The sequence below is a fragment of the Canis lupus genome, chromosome 16, assembly GCF_048164855.1.
Source record: "Canis lupus baileyi chromosome 16, mCanLup2.hap1, whole genome shotgun sequence".
Classification (NCBI taxonomy): domain Eukaryota; kingdom Metazoa; phylum Chordata; class Mammalia; order Carnivora; family Canidae; genus Canis; species Canis lupus.
In genome coordinates this window covers 1163451-1179679 of record NC_132853.1, presented here as the reverse complement: position 1 = coordinate 1179679, position 16229 = coordinate 1163451, and the positions used below count along the sequence as shown (strand labels likewise).

General features: G+C 36.5%; 1 protein-coding gene and 1 non-coding gene across 6 annotated transcripts in view; both read left to right on the top strand.

Annotated features, from left to right (window-relative positions):
• Nucleotides 1-16229, top strand: part of RC3H2 (ring finger and CCCH-type domains 2) — a 61729-nt gene that overhangs the window by 14641 nt on the left and 30859 nt on the right. For all 5 annotated transcript variants that reach the window (XM_072777797.1, XM_072777798.1, XM_072777799.1 and 2 more), the window contains exons 4-9: nt 285-518; nt 5756-5931; nt 9790-9990; nt 10661-10793; nt 10908-11026; nt 12275-12387. In XM_072777797.1, coding sequence (XP_072633898.1) covers nt 285-518; nt 5756-5931; nt 9790-9990; nt 10661-10793; nt 10908-11026; nt 12275-12387 — 976 coding nt within the window. The remainder of the gene's footprint in view (nt 1-284; nt 519-5755; nt 5932-9789; nt 9991-10660; nt 10794-10907; nt 11027-12274; nt 12388-16229) is intronic.
• On the top strand, nt 10464-10574 carry LOC140607659 (small nucleolar RNA SNORD90). Its single transcript, XR_012009617.1, has one exon. It is a non-coding gene; the product is annotated as a small nucleolar RNA SNORD90 (small nucleolar RNA).

Sequence of the window (16229 nt, the reverse complement as noted above, 5' to 3'; positions counted from 1 at the left end):
TCACACCCCAGGCTGCAGGCAGCGCTAAACCGCTGCGCCACCGGGGCTGCCCCCAGAATAGTCTCTTGAGGGACACATGCAACCCAGAAAACAGGATACCTAGATAAAATTTGAAGTAACTAAAAATTAGACTCCTGTTACCACAGAATAGTAATACTCTTGTTAAAACAGTGAAAGTACCTTACAGAGGACTCATTACAAATTATGGCTTCATAGTTAAGTATGGATAATGAAAATTGACTTGTTTTATTTAATTGAAAAACTTTGTTTCCTTCCTCTTAAAGGTGTAGCTAGTTTGAATCAGAGTGCACTGAGCCGTCCAATGCAAAGGAAACTGGTGACGCTTGTAAACTGTCAACTGGTGGAGGAAGAAGGTCGTGTAAGAGCCATGCGAGCAGCCCGTTCACTTGGAGAAAGAACTGTAACAGAACTAATATTACAGCACCAGAATCCCCAGCAATTGTCTGCCAACCTGTGGGCTGCTGTCAGGGCTCGAGGATGCCAGTTTCTAGGACCAGGTAGGATAGATCACCGTCTTTTCTCTTACTGGCTATCAGGGTTAGAGGATGCCAATTTCTAGAGTTAGTTGAGAATCCTGAGACTTAACCCGTCTTTATACATATAAATATAGACATAATTAAACCAGTTTTCGTAATCATAATCTATGTGACAGTACTGTAGCATTTTAGAATAAATTTCTCATTTAATCTTTAGCAGCTTTTGAAAGAAGTGACACAGATCCAATTTTATAATTTAAAAAATCGAGTTAGAGAGGCCTGATATTATTATACAGGTAGTAAGTAAAGGAAAAATAAAGTTTTTTAATGAAAAAATTTTAATTGTCTTTAAAACTTGGAAGACAAATTATACACACAAACATACAAATCACCAGGGATAATGCCTTCATAGTTATTTCCACCTACATTCCACTTAAAAAATCTTTACCTATACCAAGGTTATGAATGAAGTACACTTTTCTGTTACCTTTTAGAAGCTTTATTGTTTTACCTTTCTGATTTAGAGCTACAGTCAGGTAGAATTTTGTGTGTGACTGTGTGTAAAGGAAACTTTTTAAACAAGTGCATTGAGACAACTGAATAGACATGTGGAAAAAGACAAAATTAGATCTATTTCTCATACACCATAGCTACTTAAACATCAAAGTAAAAATAAATGACAAACTTAGAAAATGTTTTTATTATATCACAAAGGACTAATAAAACTAATACGTAAGGTACTTCTAAAAACTCAGAAAAAGACACCAACCACCCAACTGAAGATTGGCAAAAGACGTAAACAGAAAATGCACAAGAAAAAGTAATGTAAAAGGCCCTCAAACATCTAAAATATACTCAGTGTTTCTCTAACAAGAGAAATATACATGAAAATTATATTGACCATTTCTCACATATCAGATTGACAGAATTCAAAAGGTTGACAATATTTGTTTTCAGGGCTGTTGATGTTTTCCGTGATGCAATTAAAAAATATAGTCAAATATCAGTCTTTTCAGTTACTACTTCTGGATTTGGAGTAAAAAAAAAAAAAAAAAGCGTTTCCTATACTAAGTTACAGAGGAATTCATGCTTGTATTTTTTTTTTAAGATTTTATTTATTTATTCATGAGAGACAGAGAGAGAGAGGCACAGACACAGGCAGAGGGAGAAGCAGGCTCCATGCAGGGAACCCGACATGGGACTCAATCCCGCGTACCCAGGATCACACCCCGGGCTGAAGGCAGCGCTAAACTGTTAAGCCACCCAGGCTGTCCATGCTTGGTATTTTTTACAGTTGTATGATTTATTTTTTAATAATTATTTATGACCTATTTGAAATTTAAGTAGCTATGGTGTTAATGTCATCAGGAACTAAGATTTTCAGCATTACAAAAAAAAAAAAAAGATACAAGTATGAAGTCAAAGAATTTATATAAAAACCCTTTGATCTTAAATTTGAATTGTCACTGTAAGTACAGGCTCATTTACTTTTCTTCCTCTAAAAATGCCTATTCTCTAGGTCTGCCCACTGGGCTTAGAAGCAGTGAGTAGCCATAACACTCAGATTATGACCCTTAATAAATACCATTGCCCATTAAAAAGAAACCGGGCTCTTTGGATAAATGCCATATTCCAATTCTAGGGTGGGGAAGTACAAGTTGAGCCTGGGAATTCTTGGGGTAGAAAGCACAAAAGCTATCAAAGATCATTGGCATCACATCAAAATAAGTAAATTTGAAGGGTCTCCCGCTGGACGTGAGTGGCACGGTTTGAAAATCAAAATGAATAATGATTAATGGATTGAAAGATAAAATATATGAAAATCCAAGATTTTGTAATGACGGTACAAGAAAAATTAAATGGTTTTCTTTGGCAGTTGCTTAATAATGCCAACACATTATTCTAGAAATTATGAAAGAGTAGAATAAAAGTCAAGCATATTTTTTCTGTCCTTCCTTTACAAACTGTTTTCAAGGACAGTTTCTCAGGACGTTGAATGTAGGTACCTCTTTTAGCAAAATTCCAGCTAATAAATTTAGAAAAAAATGTGTCAAAATTAGAAAAATCACACATTTACAATCTCAAGTCAATTAATGGGTCTACACAAGAATTGTTAGTAGCTGTTAAAACCATTAGATGTGAGGTTGCTGGGAAAATTTACTATAGATGGGTGAGACCTGAACCTAATATCAATCTTAACATTACTAAAAGTGAGACAACTAGGCCTTAATTATCTCCACTTTTAATATATGGAATAACAAGTATGCTTGGCAGAAAAAGAAAATCTCAAAAAACAAAAGCTCATTCTGAATCTAATCAAGCCTGTAGTTTACATGAAATAAAGAAGATAAATGAACATACTTAGGAATACTACAAGCATAAAATAAGCCAAACCAAGAATGTGGGGAAGTGTTTAGAAAAATGATTGTTTTGGGATCCCTGGGTGGCGCAGCGGTTTGGCGCCTGCCTTTGGCCCAGGGCGCGATCCTGGAGACCTGGGATCGAATCCCACATCAGGCTCCCAGTGCATGGAGCCTGCTTCTCCCCCTGCCTGTGTCTATGCCTCTCTCTCTCTCACTGTGTGCCTATCATAAATAAAAAATTTAAAAAAAAAGAAAAATGATTGTTTCTTAAAAAAATTCAGAGAAAAACTGAATTTTCTCTTTAATGAGAGGGTGGAAGGTAGTGGGAAGCTTGTGTGTGTGTGTGTGTGTGTGTGTGTGTGTGTGTGTGTGTGTATTTTAAGCCTAAAGGCATATTAACCAAAAGCAATGTATGGACTTTATTTGAATACTTACTCAAGCCAACTATAAGAAGAAATTTTTGAGACAGTGGGAAAAAATTCAACTTCGGATTGAATATTATATGATAATAGGGATATATATTACTTTCTAAAAATGTGATAAAGTTATAAAAATGTTTTTGAAGTCTTTACATGTTAGAAATAAATAATGAATTATTTAAGGGTGAAATGCTATGTTGTCTGGGATTACCTTCAAAACACTCAAACTTCAAAACAAAGCAAACTAGAAAAGTGGGTAGAACTGGCAACAGCTATCTTATGGGATCATGTTATCTCTACTTTTGTATGTTGAAAATTTTCCATAATACAAAGTTAAATTGAAAAATATTTTTAAAAATCCACATTTATATATAATTTAAGAATGTTGTCTTTGGATATTTCCTCATATTTATTTACCTGACCTAAGAAGCACTAGACTGAGTATCAAATATCTTTTGTTCTACTGTTCAACAGCGAAAAGACAACACAATGTAAAAAAAAAATGAGCAAAGAGGGTGAGTAGACATCTCTCCAAAAAAGGTACACAGATGGCCAAAAAGCACATGAAAAGATGCTTAGCATCAGTAGTCATTAAAGAAATGCAAATCAAAATCACAATGAGATACCACTTCATACCAGCTAGGTTTGCCATAATGTAAAAAAATGGAAAAAGATTGTTGGTGAGGATATGTGTGAAACTTGGGAAGTAGAACGGTGCAGCCTCTGTGGAAAATGATTTGGTGGTTCCTCAGAGAGTTAGAGTTACCATATGACCCAGCAGTCCCACTCGTCTGTCTACCCCAAAGAACTGAGAACAGATTCAAACTAAAACTTGTACACCAATTTCACAGCAATATTTGTCACAGTGGTCCAAAAGTGGAAGCAGTCCTCATGTCCATCAGCTGATGAGTGGATAACCAGATGTGCTTTGTCCATAAATAGAATATTATTCAGCCACAGAAAAGAATTCAAAATACATAAAATATTTTCATTTCTATGTAAAGTCAGCATAAAAATTTAAAAAGGATTGGAAATGATACATGTAGGTAAACTTCAATATTAAGTGAAAGACGCCAGTAAAAAGGTCACACATTCTGTGATTCCATGTATTTGAAGCATCCACAAAGGTAAATTCATAGATTCAGACTGCAGGCTAGTGATTGCCAAAGGCAGTGGGTAGAGGCTATTGGGGAGTGACATAAACCATTATGCTGTAGGTTTCCTAGATAGATCTTATGGTTGTTCATGTGAATTGTATACTTTAAAATGGTTAATTTTATATAAAGTTTACCTCAATTTTTTTAAAAAGTCATTGGTGCAAGTACAGTTTTGCTGCTAACTAGTTGTGAACCTTGACCTCAATACCTCATTTAAAAAAGGATTTGATTTGTAATCCAGATTATAGATGACCTCTCAGCTCTGAAGTTCCCATTTTAATTGAGAACCAGTGCACTTTAAAATTTTAACTTTGCAAGAATAATGCAGAGAATTCTTGTGTACTTTTTATCTACATTTGTTAGTTTTTAATATTTTGTTATATTTGTCATATTATTTGCTCTTTTTCCTGAACCATTTGAGAACATGTTGCATATTTTAGTGCCCTTGTATCCCTTTATACTTCCAATGTTTCCTTAAAACAAGGATACCATTTTATGTAACAACAGTTTATTCATCAGACTCAAAAAAATTTAACTTCTATACCATACTAAAATCTAATTTGTATTTTGTTTTTGTCAATTACCCCAGAAATGTCTTTAATGCAATTTATTTTCTTTCAGAATATAATTCAGGCCAAGATCACTTATTCTGTTTGTCATCTCTTTTCATCTTCTTAAAGAGACTGGAACCATTCTTCAGCCTTTCTGTATGATATTGGTATTCTTGAAGAATACAGGCAGTTATTTTATAAACAATTCCTTAATTTGGGTTTGCCTGATATTCCCTCATGATTAGATTCAGATTATACTATATACACCCCTGGCCGGAAAACAACATAAATTAATACCTTCTTTAGGTGTTGCTCCCAGAGGCTAATATCACTTTAAAATTATGTGCAAAATTGTTCTGTCAGGCAAATTGTCTAATAGTCTCGCGCATTAAAGAAAAATGATCATTTATCATGAGACTACTATATGTCCCTTATATGTTATTCAATATGTTAGAGTAATTTCATGTATTTTGTAAATGAGGATTTTTTTCTTCGCACTGTAACATTAACATTATTTAGTTGATCGTTAAATACCTTCAGAAGATACATTTTAAATTCTGTTGACTTGTGTTCTAAATGGTTATTTAATAGAAATTATATTTTGTTTGATTTTTAAGTAAACTGTATTTTTGTATTTGTGAGGTCTTCTTTTTGTGCTAATGAAATAGACTGGATGATGGACCGCCATGAACTAAAACCCAAAGAAGTTTGGCAGACATGATCTGCAAGGTTTCTCATTAATTGTGAATTCATGTTCCTTACTTCTAGCTATGCAAGAAGAGGCCTTAAAGCTGGTGTTGCTAGCATTAGAAGATGGTTCTGCTCTCTCAAGGAAAGTACTGGTACTTTTTGTTGTGCAAAGACTAGAACCAAGATTTCCTCAGGCATCAAAAACAAGTATTGGTCATGTTGTGCAACTACTGTATCGAGCTTCATGTTTTAAGGTAAGTAGCAAGCAACCATCTAGATGTTAGTTGCTTGTATGTGAGACAGAGGCTTTCTAGAATCAGTGTTACCTGGTCTAGAGGCTCCAGGAATACAGAATGCTTTCAAGAGTTGAAAGGAAACTTTGTTTTCCTTCTGCATTGTTTGCATCTGTGATGCTACCTCTTGGGAATAAACATGTGAAGATGTGCATAACACAAAACGGAGCATAAGGAAATAATTTGGTAAACTTGATTCTTGGGATAATGAATGTAGACTAAAGCAGCCTAATTCAAATGAATTTACCATCTTAAAAGGGTAAAAGTATTTAAAGTTGGTAAATGTTTCAACTTCCTGTTATTTTTATCTTATTCCCTGTTGTGATTAGATTACAACCTTTAATCTGAAGATGGCTTATAATGTTGCCTCAGAACAAGAGTGAAAAGTTGAGGTACTTGCCCCACTCTGCATTTAGGTAGTGTGATTTTTGTGTGTGCGTTTTGTTTTGGTGGAGAAGACAGAAAAACCCCAAGATATTTAGAAATGTAGTTTCATTGTCTTTTAGAATTGTGGGTGATTATAGGTACTGAAGGAGGTGGAAAGTAGGCCATATCCTTAAGTTTCTTCATATTTCAAGAGTAGGGGTTGCTACTTAAAAAAAAAAAAAAGTAGGGGTTGCTAGCTGGATCTTGAGAAAGGCCCAAAGACTTGGAACTGTAAAGGTCCTTTGGCTTCTATAAAACATCAAAATTTGAAAGCCAAAGCTTATTTAAGCTATTTTGCTGGTTTTATATATAAGCCCAAGAGTGAAAATAGTACAGACAGAAAAAAATTTTTTCGGCAGACTGCATAGTTTGAAATAACAGGTAATTGCTGATGGAAATCTGTTCAAATGAACTCATTTATCTCCACTAATGAGGCTTGGACACTATCTCCCTGATAGTTATAGTGCTTGATTTTGTACCCTTAGGGCAACAATAGAAATGAATCCCTGATTCCTCAAACATTATGTTTTTGGCTAAGCAGCCAAATTACAGAGATCATTTATCATCCTGAAGTGACAGACTAGGTTCTCACACTGTGTATTCCTGACTTAATGTGTATTTTTTCTTATAGGCATCATACTGCTTTGTGGTTTATGATCATACATCTACAGTTACTACTATCTGACCTTTGAATAACAGTATAGAAAAAGATTTCAATTTTATGCTCTCATTTCATCCTTACTGGCCTCTAGCTTAAAACATTAAAGCAGTGTTTATTTATTTATTTATTTATTTTTAATTTTTATTTATTTATGATAGTCACACAGAGAGAGAGACAGAGAGGCAGAGACACAGGCAGAGGGAGAAGTAGGCTCCATGCACCAGGAGCCCGACGTGGGACTTGATCCCGGGTCTCCAGGATCGTGCCTTGGGCCAAAGGCAGGCGCTGAACCGCTGCGCCACCCAGGGATCCCTAAAGCAGTGTTTAGATTAATAAAAGGATATCATGCTGACTTAACTGCCAAAAGACCTCTCTTGGGTATCGTTTACTCTGATAAAATCATTGTTATCAAAGGTCTTGCCTTGATTTTATAGGCTCAGAGATGTGAACTTTGTGGGTGCATACAGTTCTTCAGGAACGGATGCACCCTTACCAAGGTCACACACAATCGATGATCAATTTTATTAATTTGTAATGAGAAGTGCAACTCTTACATGACTTAAATCATCATATTGTAGATATTTTCCTGCAGAAGAGTATCAGACCTTTGCTTGATTAGCATGGAATCAGCACAAGGGGAGTTAATGATTCTCACGTTTGATGCAGTGATTCCCAACTAATGATCTGCATCAGAATTATTTATCTGTGGGGTTTTTAAAAGTATACATTCCTGGGTCCCATCCCCAGATATTCTGATTTGGTGTATCTGATATAGGACTTGAGCATTCATATATACTTTTTAAATTGTGTGGTCTTCAAAGCCAGGAATTGTGATTACCTGAAATTGTAGTTTCTAATGCTTCGTGGATGATTTTGATGTGTGGTAGTGAGAACTTTAATATGACCAGGCTCTGTTAGCTACCTGTGTCTTGTCTTTACCACTCAGGTGAATAGATGCTTATGCTGCCTACAAGGCACCCTGTAGCCTACTTGGTATTTGAATCAGTGCTACTGTCATCTGGTTCTTGGGTTTCTTCTATATTTTAGGTTGCTAACTTTTTTGTTTTCTTGGTGTTTCTTTAAATAGGTTAGCATAGAATATAGATTTTTGTGACTTCTAGGGACGCCTGGGTGGCTCAGCTGTTGAGCGCCTCCCTTCCACCCAGGGCATGATACTGGAGTGTCGAGATCAAATCCTACATTGTGTTCCTTGCATGGAACTGCTTCTCTTTCTGCCTGTGTCTCTGCCGCTCTCTCTGGGTCTCTCATAAATAAATAAATAAAATCTTTAAAAAAAAAAAAAAAGATTTTTGTGATTTCTAAGTTATATACTCTGCTGTCTCTTAAATTATACCTAAACTTGTGTTGATTAGAATTTCGGGTGTCCCACACTTTTCTATAATGTAATTACCTATTCCCAAAGAGAATTGTGAACTGATACTATTAATTCTCAGTTGGTAACTTGATTTTCCCATCTTCATGTTCTGGGCGGGTCATACTATTGTTGTCTCATGTGCCAACAATAGCAGTAGAAACAACCAGTGAGGTGGTCTGGAGATATTTTCATTTTACTAATGAAGAAATCATGATTTTGAACAGTTTGAATGATTTGTTCAGTCTGAGTTTCAGAGTTTGTGCTAGTCCTGGGTATTCTGAATCCTAGCCAAGTTTCAAATGTCAGTGTACAAGTTTTAGATAAATATGTACCATCTATTTTGGAAATTTTCTAGTCATCTACCTGCATGTTGGCAAATAAGACAGTTTCAGTAGGATATGTGAAGCTCTGTAAACTTTTGAATTTATATTTTTTAAATAACTTAAGTCAGGTATCTGCTGTATAAATATCCTAATGATCGTTTTTATGGTAATAGAAAATTTCTTAATTATCACATGATAGTGCTAATATCTATGTCTACCTGTTGGCTGGACTGATTTGTCATTCCTCTGCTTAAAAGTCCTTATTAGCTTCCCATGCCTTTCAGGATAATACAAATTTCTCACCATAGTTTGTAAGGCTCTCTGTGATTTTTTTTTTCTAGCCTGTATCTCAGCCTTTAATTCTATATGCTGTGCTCTTTCATTTTTCTTTTTAATTTTTTTTTTATTTATTTATGATAGTCATACACAGAGAGAGAGAGAGAGAGAGAGAGAGAGAGAGAGGCAGAGACACAGGCAGAGGGAGAGGCAGGCTCCATGCACCGGGAGCCCGACATGGGATTCGATCCCGGGTCTCCAAGGTCGCGCCCTGGGCCAAAGGCAGGCGCTAAACCGCTGCGCCACCCAGGGATCCCTGCTCTTTCATTTTTCTGTTTTGCTACTTACTACTCTTGTTAGGATTTTCTTTCTTACATGAAAACTATTTATTCTTCAAGACTTAGTTTATGCAGCTTTCAAGTGGGGGAAGCCTTCTCTGTAACCCCTTTCTCCCACCAGTCAGATTTAACTGCCTTTCCTTTATGTTGCTGTGGAGCATTATAATAGCACACATACTATAATTTTCTGTTTACAAGCGTCTTCTTATCAGTTGCTGAGCTCACTGAAGGAAGGCAAAACTATGTACTGGGTTATGTAAGTTCTGCCTTGTTCCAAAAAATTTGTGAAAAGACCTTTCTTTTCCTTGCACCTTTTTTGTCTAGTATCTGACACCTCTATGCTCCCCACAAAAGAATTGATTGAAGGAGGGGAGAGAGCAGACCAATTTTGATTTTTTTTTTCTCCTTTCTATCTTTTAGGTTACCAAAAGGGATGAAGACTCTTCCTTGATGCAGCTAAAGGAGGAATTTAGGAGTTACGAAGCATTACGCAGAGAACATGATGCCCAAATTGTTCATATTGCAATGGAAGCAGGACTCCGCATTTCACCTGAGCAGTGGTCCTCACTTCTGTATGGTGACTTGGCACATAAATCACACATGCAGTCTATCATTGATAAGGTTTGTGAAATTAGTGATGCTTGTTTTATATCATTGCTGTTACATTGAAGAGCATTGCAATCTTCAGAAGGGACTAAAGAGACAATTAGTTGGAGATTCCTATGTTTTTAAATATCAGACGCTGTATTATTTTATCTTTATTTCTTTTTATTATTTTTTATTTTTTTAAGATTTTATTTACTCATTCATGAGAGACCCAGAGAGAGAGGCAGAGACACAGGCAGAGGGAATAGCAGGCTCCCTGCAGGGAACCCAATATGGTACTCGATCCCAGGATCCTGGGATCACACCCTAAGCAGAAGGCAGAAGCTCAACCATTGAGCCTCCCAGGCATCCCTTTATTATTTTTTTAATCTTCAAAATAAACTAATGGAGGCAACAGGGAAGCAAATGTAGGATAGTAGCATAAAAGCAGTCTGGCTTACAGAGTCTGTCTGTCTGGGTTCTGACCCCAGAGAGCTAATACAGCTTATAAGTAAATTTTCTAAGTGTCTGATGATGAATTTCATAGGGCAGATTCTGAGGTGAAAATTGTATTCATCATTGATAGTCCTATTATGGAATCTGAAGACACTTGGAAACCGGTTTAGAATGTTGGCTAAATGAAGCATCTGAATATAGATGTGTCATAAGAACCAGAGTAAAAGCCATTCTGTTTTCTGTTTGTTAGCTGCAGTCTCCAGAATCATTTGCAAAGAGTGTCCAGGAATTGACAATTGTTTTGCAACGAACAGGTGACCCAGCTAACTTAAATAGACTGAGGCCTCATTTAGAACTTCTTGCAAACATAGACCCTAATCCAGGTATGTGGAAAAATACTCTGTTGCTTATAGTTTTTCTACCTTTGAGGTAGATAACACAAGAGAATTACTGCTAACAAATTCTTCCCCCATCTCCTTGATGGCTTATTTTATTAGATGCTGTTTCACCAACTTGGGAGCAGCTAGAAAATGCAATGGTAGCTGTTAAAACAGTGGTTCATGGCCTTGTGGACTTCATACAAAATTATAGTAGAAAAGGCCATGAGACACCTCAGGTAAGCATGTTCACTTCTGACCACTGTTACCTCTGACAGAGGTTCATCCTGAACAACTTGAACAAGCTTTTTTGGTTAATGGACTTCTTACATGACTCTGCTCTTTTAGTTTTCTATTATCTGTTCTTTTGGGAGAAACTCAAGTTTTAGTATGCCTGATAAATAATTCATAGCACAGTAACCATTGGGAGAGTATTTTGAATATAGAGTTCACTGCACATGTTTTTGACCAAATATAGATCAGTGATTCCTTCCAGACATTTTGTCTAATTCTTTTCTCATGTAGGGAAATTGTCAGCTTTTTCTCCATTGCTCTCATACAAATGAATATCTGTTTGTAAATGTGTGGAGTTTGAATTTTTAAAATATTTGCAATGTACTTCAGAAAGCGTTGTCTAAGGTGTAATCTTTTATTCTAATAATGATTCCCATTTATTATGTCACTGTGAGCCAAGTTCCTATGTTCAGTGTTTTATTTAGATAATTTCTAATCCTCCCCGCCACCTGCAAGGTAATTGCTTTTTCCAAACTGAAGTTTAAAGAGGTTAAATAACAAATCTAAGGTCCTGGTGGCAATAAGTGATAGAACTGGGATCAGATTTACTCTGAAAGTGATCTTTCTGCTCTTCTGCCTTTATTCTGTTAGAAAACATTATGATATTCAAACATTGACAGATAAATGTTTCATCTTTGTTAAGGTCACAAAAATAACAATGACATCTTAAATTTTGATGCAGTTATGCCAGTTACAGGAGGTTTTTATATTTTGCCTCATTGTTATGTGAACTTAAACAGCTCCAAGCCTAAGAAGAGAGTTGTACCCTCAAGCTGACAAATAAGTTGGTTTTATAAATTTTCTTTCAGGGGAAATTGTATTCTTTCTCTCCTGGGAAAGTTTAAGTGGACAAAGCTTATGGCTTTTTAAATGCTTTTTAAATCATTTGTTTTGGTATCATAATTTTAAGACAGCAGTGAATTGATGAGAAAATCTTTTAGTTTTGTGGGCATTGTGTTGCCTGACAAATAAATAAACAACATTTAAACCAGTTTCAGATAATCCTCAGAAGAAATATTTGAAACAGCAGTTCAGAGTTACCGTGGGTAATGCCTAACGGGAAATGGTGGAATGGCAGTTGCTTCAGCACAAGAATTACTTCTCTAATGTGAAAAAGAACTAAAGGGTAAATCATAAAATTCTGAAATCTCAAGAGTCTTCACTTTTCCACACACCAATTTTCTTTCTCATAGCCTCAGCCTAACAGCAAATACAAGACTAGCATGTGCCGAGACCTGCGTCAACAAGGAGGATGTCCCCGAGGAACAAACTGTACTTTTGCCCATTCTCAGGAAGAGCTTGAAAAGTAAGTTATGAGAATTCTTTTTCATATGGGTTTAATTTGGTGTCATTATGAAGTGTCCTCTGTAGTCTTAAAGTTTGTGGTGATGAAGTTCACATTGTAGAATTCTTTAGATTGCAAGATAATCTTTTCTTTTAAACTGTACCTTCTCACTTCTCAAAGCAAGATTAACATAATAATTGACTTAGAATCTTATTCAGAGGTCATATTTTAGACCATTATATAGCTGGAATCCATGTTTTTGCTAAGCACTTGGGCAGAACAAAAACACCCTTCCATGCAATCTTATTTGCTCAGGTTCAATTGAAGATAACAGCAAAGTCCCAGGTAAAAAAGTATAGCAGATAAAGTTTTTTTTTTTTAATGACTTTTGGTCTTTTTAACATTCTTTTCTCTGCATCTTCTTTTCTCTTGTCCTCTGGGTAATCCCTCTTGCACTGTCCATTTACCTCACACACAGAAATAAATGGATATAAACTAACTATATTACGTATTGTCTAAGTTTCCTTTTTTTATTTTTATTTTTATTTTTTTAAGATTTTATTTATTTGAGAGAAAGCACACAAGTAGGGGAGAGGGGCAAAAGGAGAAGGGGAGGGAGCCCAATTCAGGCCAGATCCCAGGACCCTGAGATCATGGTCTGACCCGAAGGCAGACACTTAATGGACCGAGCCACTCAAGTGCCACTCTTGTTTTTTTAACCAAAACATTCATCATTGAGATCTTGCCCAAAAACTGATTCCAGCCTTTCTAGTGTATAACTGGGTTGTGTATCAACTCTTAATGAACATCTCCCTTTTGTTTTTAGACACTTTAAACTCAAGTTGAGCTAGTTTTCTACTCCTTCCTTTCGTTCTGCTCTCCCCCAGTGTACCCTGTCCAGCGAGTTATACATGCCATGTTAAAGGAATCACCTGTCATCTTTCTTTCACCTGCTTGTCTTAGTCACCACATCATTTCAGCTTCCTGCCTGTATGTTTGTTTCTCAATTTTTCTTTCTAGTTTTACAGTCCAAGCTCTCATCCCCTTTTCCCAATCTGCCATTGTCCCCTAACTAGTCTTACAGCTATTGTTGCTCTGCAACAAACCCATTATTCCCCACAAAACAGGGAGAACTTTATACATTAGGCTCATTGCAGATCATGCAAAACAATTTCTCATTACCCTGTGGATAAGTTATAAAATCTAGGTTGTGGGCCCTGCACCATCTACGTGCCTACCTTTCTGATCTCATCTCACAGTGCTCCCAAATTGTATTCTATACTCAGGCCACGCTTACCTTCTGTCAGTGCCTGGAACACACCATGCTCCTTCCCATCTTAGAGCTTCTACATCATGCTGTACCTTGGGACTTGCCTTCGAGAGCATTTTCTTTTTTTCTAGCTTATCCTTTACTTTTTCAGGGGGGTCCTCCTAATATTACATACTAAACCAGGTTCCTCTTTGTCATGCTTATCAAAATTATGATTAACCTATGGTAGATTTTAGTGGTTGGCAAACTTTTATGTAAAGGTCCAGGTAGTAAATATTTTCAGTTTGGTGGAACATATGGTGAACTCTGTCACAAGCACTCAATTCTGCCATTGTAGCAGAAAAGCTACCAGAGTGCATAAAACAGGCATAGCTGTATACTTATAACAACTTTGGCCCACAAGAGGTAGCTTGCTGACCTCTGCCTTCCTGACTGGCTGCCTTATTGCAGTGTAAGCTCAATGGACTGTATCTTTCTTGTTGATTATGGTCTTCTCTCCTCAGTTGTTAACACTGGGCCCTGAGCTCTGCATCAGCCACAATGAGATAGAGGATAAGTGTGTGTGAGGTTAAAAAAAAAAAAGACTAGAAACTTGCTTCTCTTCTCTGTTTTTCCCCCAGTTGGAAGAGCCTAGAGAGGCTGCAGGAGTCCTCCCAACAAAAAGATGCTCTTTGCACCCAGTCTTAAGCAGCTCTGTATACAGGGGTTTACATCAGGGTGATTTTTGAGACTCTAGGAGATCTATTGAGCTTGCCCCCTAGCTAAAATAGAGTTTCTTAGCTAAAGTGAACTTTTTAGGGGACCTTGCTTAGGAAGGATAAAGTCAGAGGAGAAACTGATTTCATTGCCATTCCACCCATAACTGGTGCCTCAGCTGACAGCCCATTTCACCTCTTCTGTCTTCAAGCTGCCTTTCTACTCTTCATCTCCAGTACCTACTTCAGAATTTTATTGTGTCTTATCTGAGATTATAATAGTAATATAAAAATAATAATTATAGCCAAATTAATTGGTCACTTTTTATGTCTGGTACTATTTTTAGTGTTTCACATGTGTTTGTCTAATTTATCAATGTAGTAGTACTTTTATCTGGCATCTTATGTTCAGCCTATTTCATTGTTACCAAGATTTTCTTTTGCCAGTAAACATCTAATCATATCCATCTTCTGCTTTACATTCTTTTTTTTTTTTTTAATTTTTATTTATGATAGTCACAGAGAGAGAGAGAGAGAGAGGCAGAGACATAGACAGAGGGAGAAGCAGGCTCCATGCACCGGGAGCCCGGCGTGAGATTCGATCCCGGGTCTCCAGGATCGCGCCCTGGACCAAAGGCAGGCGCTAAACCGCTGAGCCACCCAGGGATCCCCTCTGCTTTACATTCTAAATTGGTTCCTCAGTGTATCATAGGATCTGGTCCTAATCTAGGTTTCCAGCCTTACTGGAAAGGCTTTTGCAGTCTTTTTTTTTTTTTTTTTTAAGGTACACCTAGTTAATCACCATTTACTACATAAATTCTTTCATTCTTTCCCTTGCACATGTTGTTTCTCTATATCATATGCTTTTTTCTTCTCTATTTGGAGAGCTCCTGTTCCTAGTCCTACACAGATGTTAACTTACTTCTAAGCACTTCCCTAATGTCCCAGGCAGTGTTAGTTGCTTCCCTCACTGTGCTGGTGTTGTGCTTTTATACTTGGTAACTTTATAACACACAGTTCTCTTGTCATGTTGCAATTATTTATTTGCATGTGCGTATTTTCACTGGACTTCATTTATCCTATGGGTAACTCATCTTGATATTTTTTGCACTTAGCAAGTATCTGATATGTAAATTCAGTATATTTATGTTGAAAGAGCATATAATCTACAATTCATATTTCCAGCCAGCTTCACATTCTCCGTTGCTGTTTGAAAAAAGAAGAAAAAATTAAGATGATACAAAGGATTAAAGAAGTGGAAGATGTCACTATCCTATTAGCTAAAAAATACACATTGTTACCCATCTCTGAGTTTTTGAGGGTAGAACCTTTGTCTTATTTCAAATAATACACCGGGAGCTCAGCAAACATTTGTTTTACTTAAATTAATTTTACTCCGGCCTGCTTGCTCTACTATGCATCTCTCTAACCAAACTAAATGTAAATGCTCATCAGTCTCTCCTAAAAATAAATATTTATATGAATATATCTTAGAATGTAGAATATTAGAATCCTGTTTCCAAGAGTTGCATTCTGGAGAGTATCAAAACCCTGGGATCAACCAGCTCAACAAATATTTATAAAAATGATTGTTAGGTGCTAGATACTATTTGAGGTGCTTCTAGTAGAGGAAGAGGAACTGTAAACATGTAAAACAATTTCAGTTACTGATAAAATACTTTAAGAAAGTCTGAGGTGGAAGCAAGTGTGGCATGCTTGGGAACTAGAAACAAGACCACTGTGTCTGGAAGATGGAGAATGAGAATGACAAAAGATAAGATTGGAGAGGTAGGCAAGGACCAGATCATACTGGCCTTATGGACCACGGTGAGTAATGTGGAAGCCACTGTGGGTTTTATTCAAATACAACGAGATTTTTTTACTCTTTTATATATTTT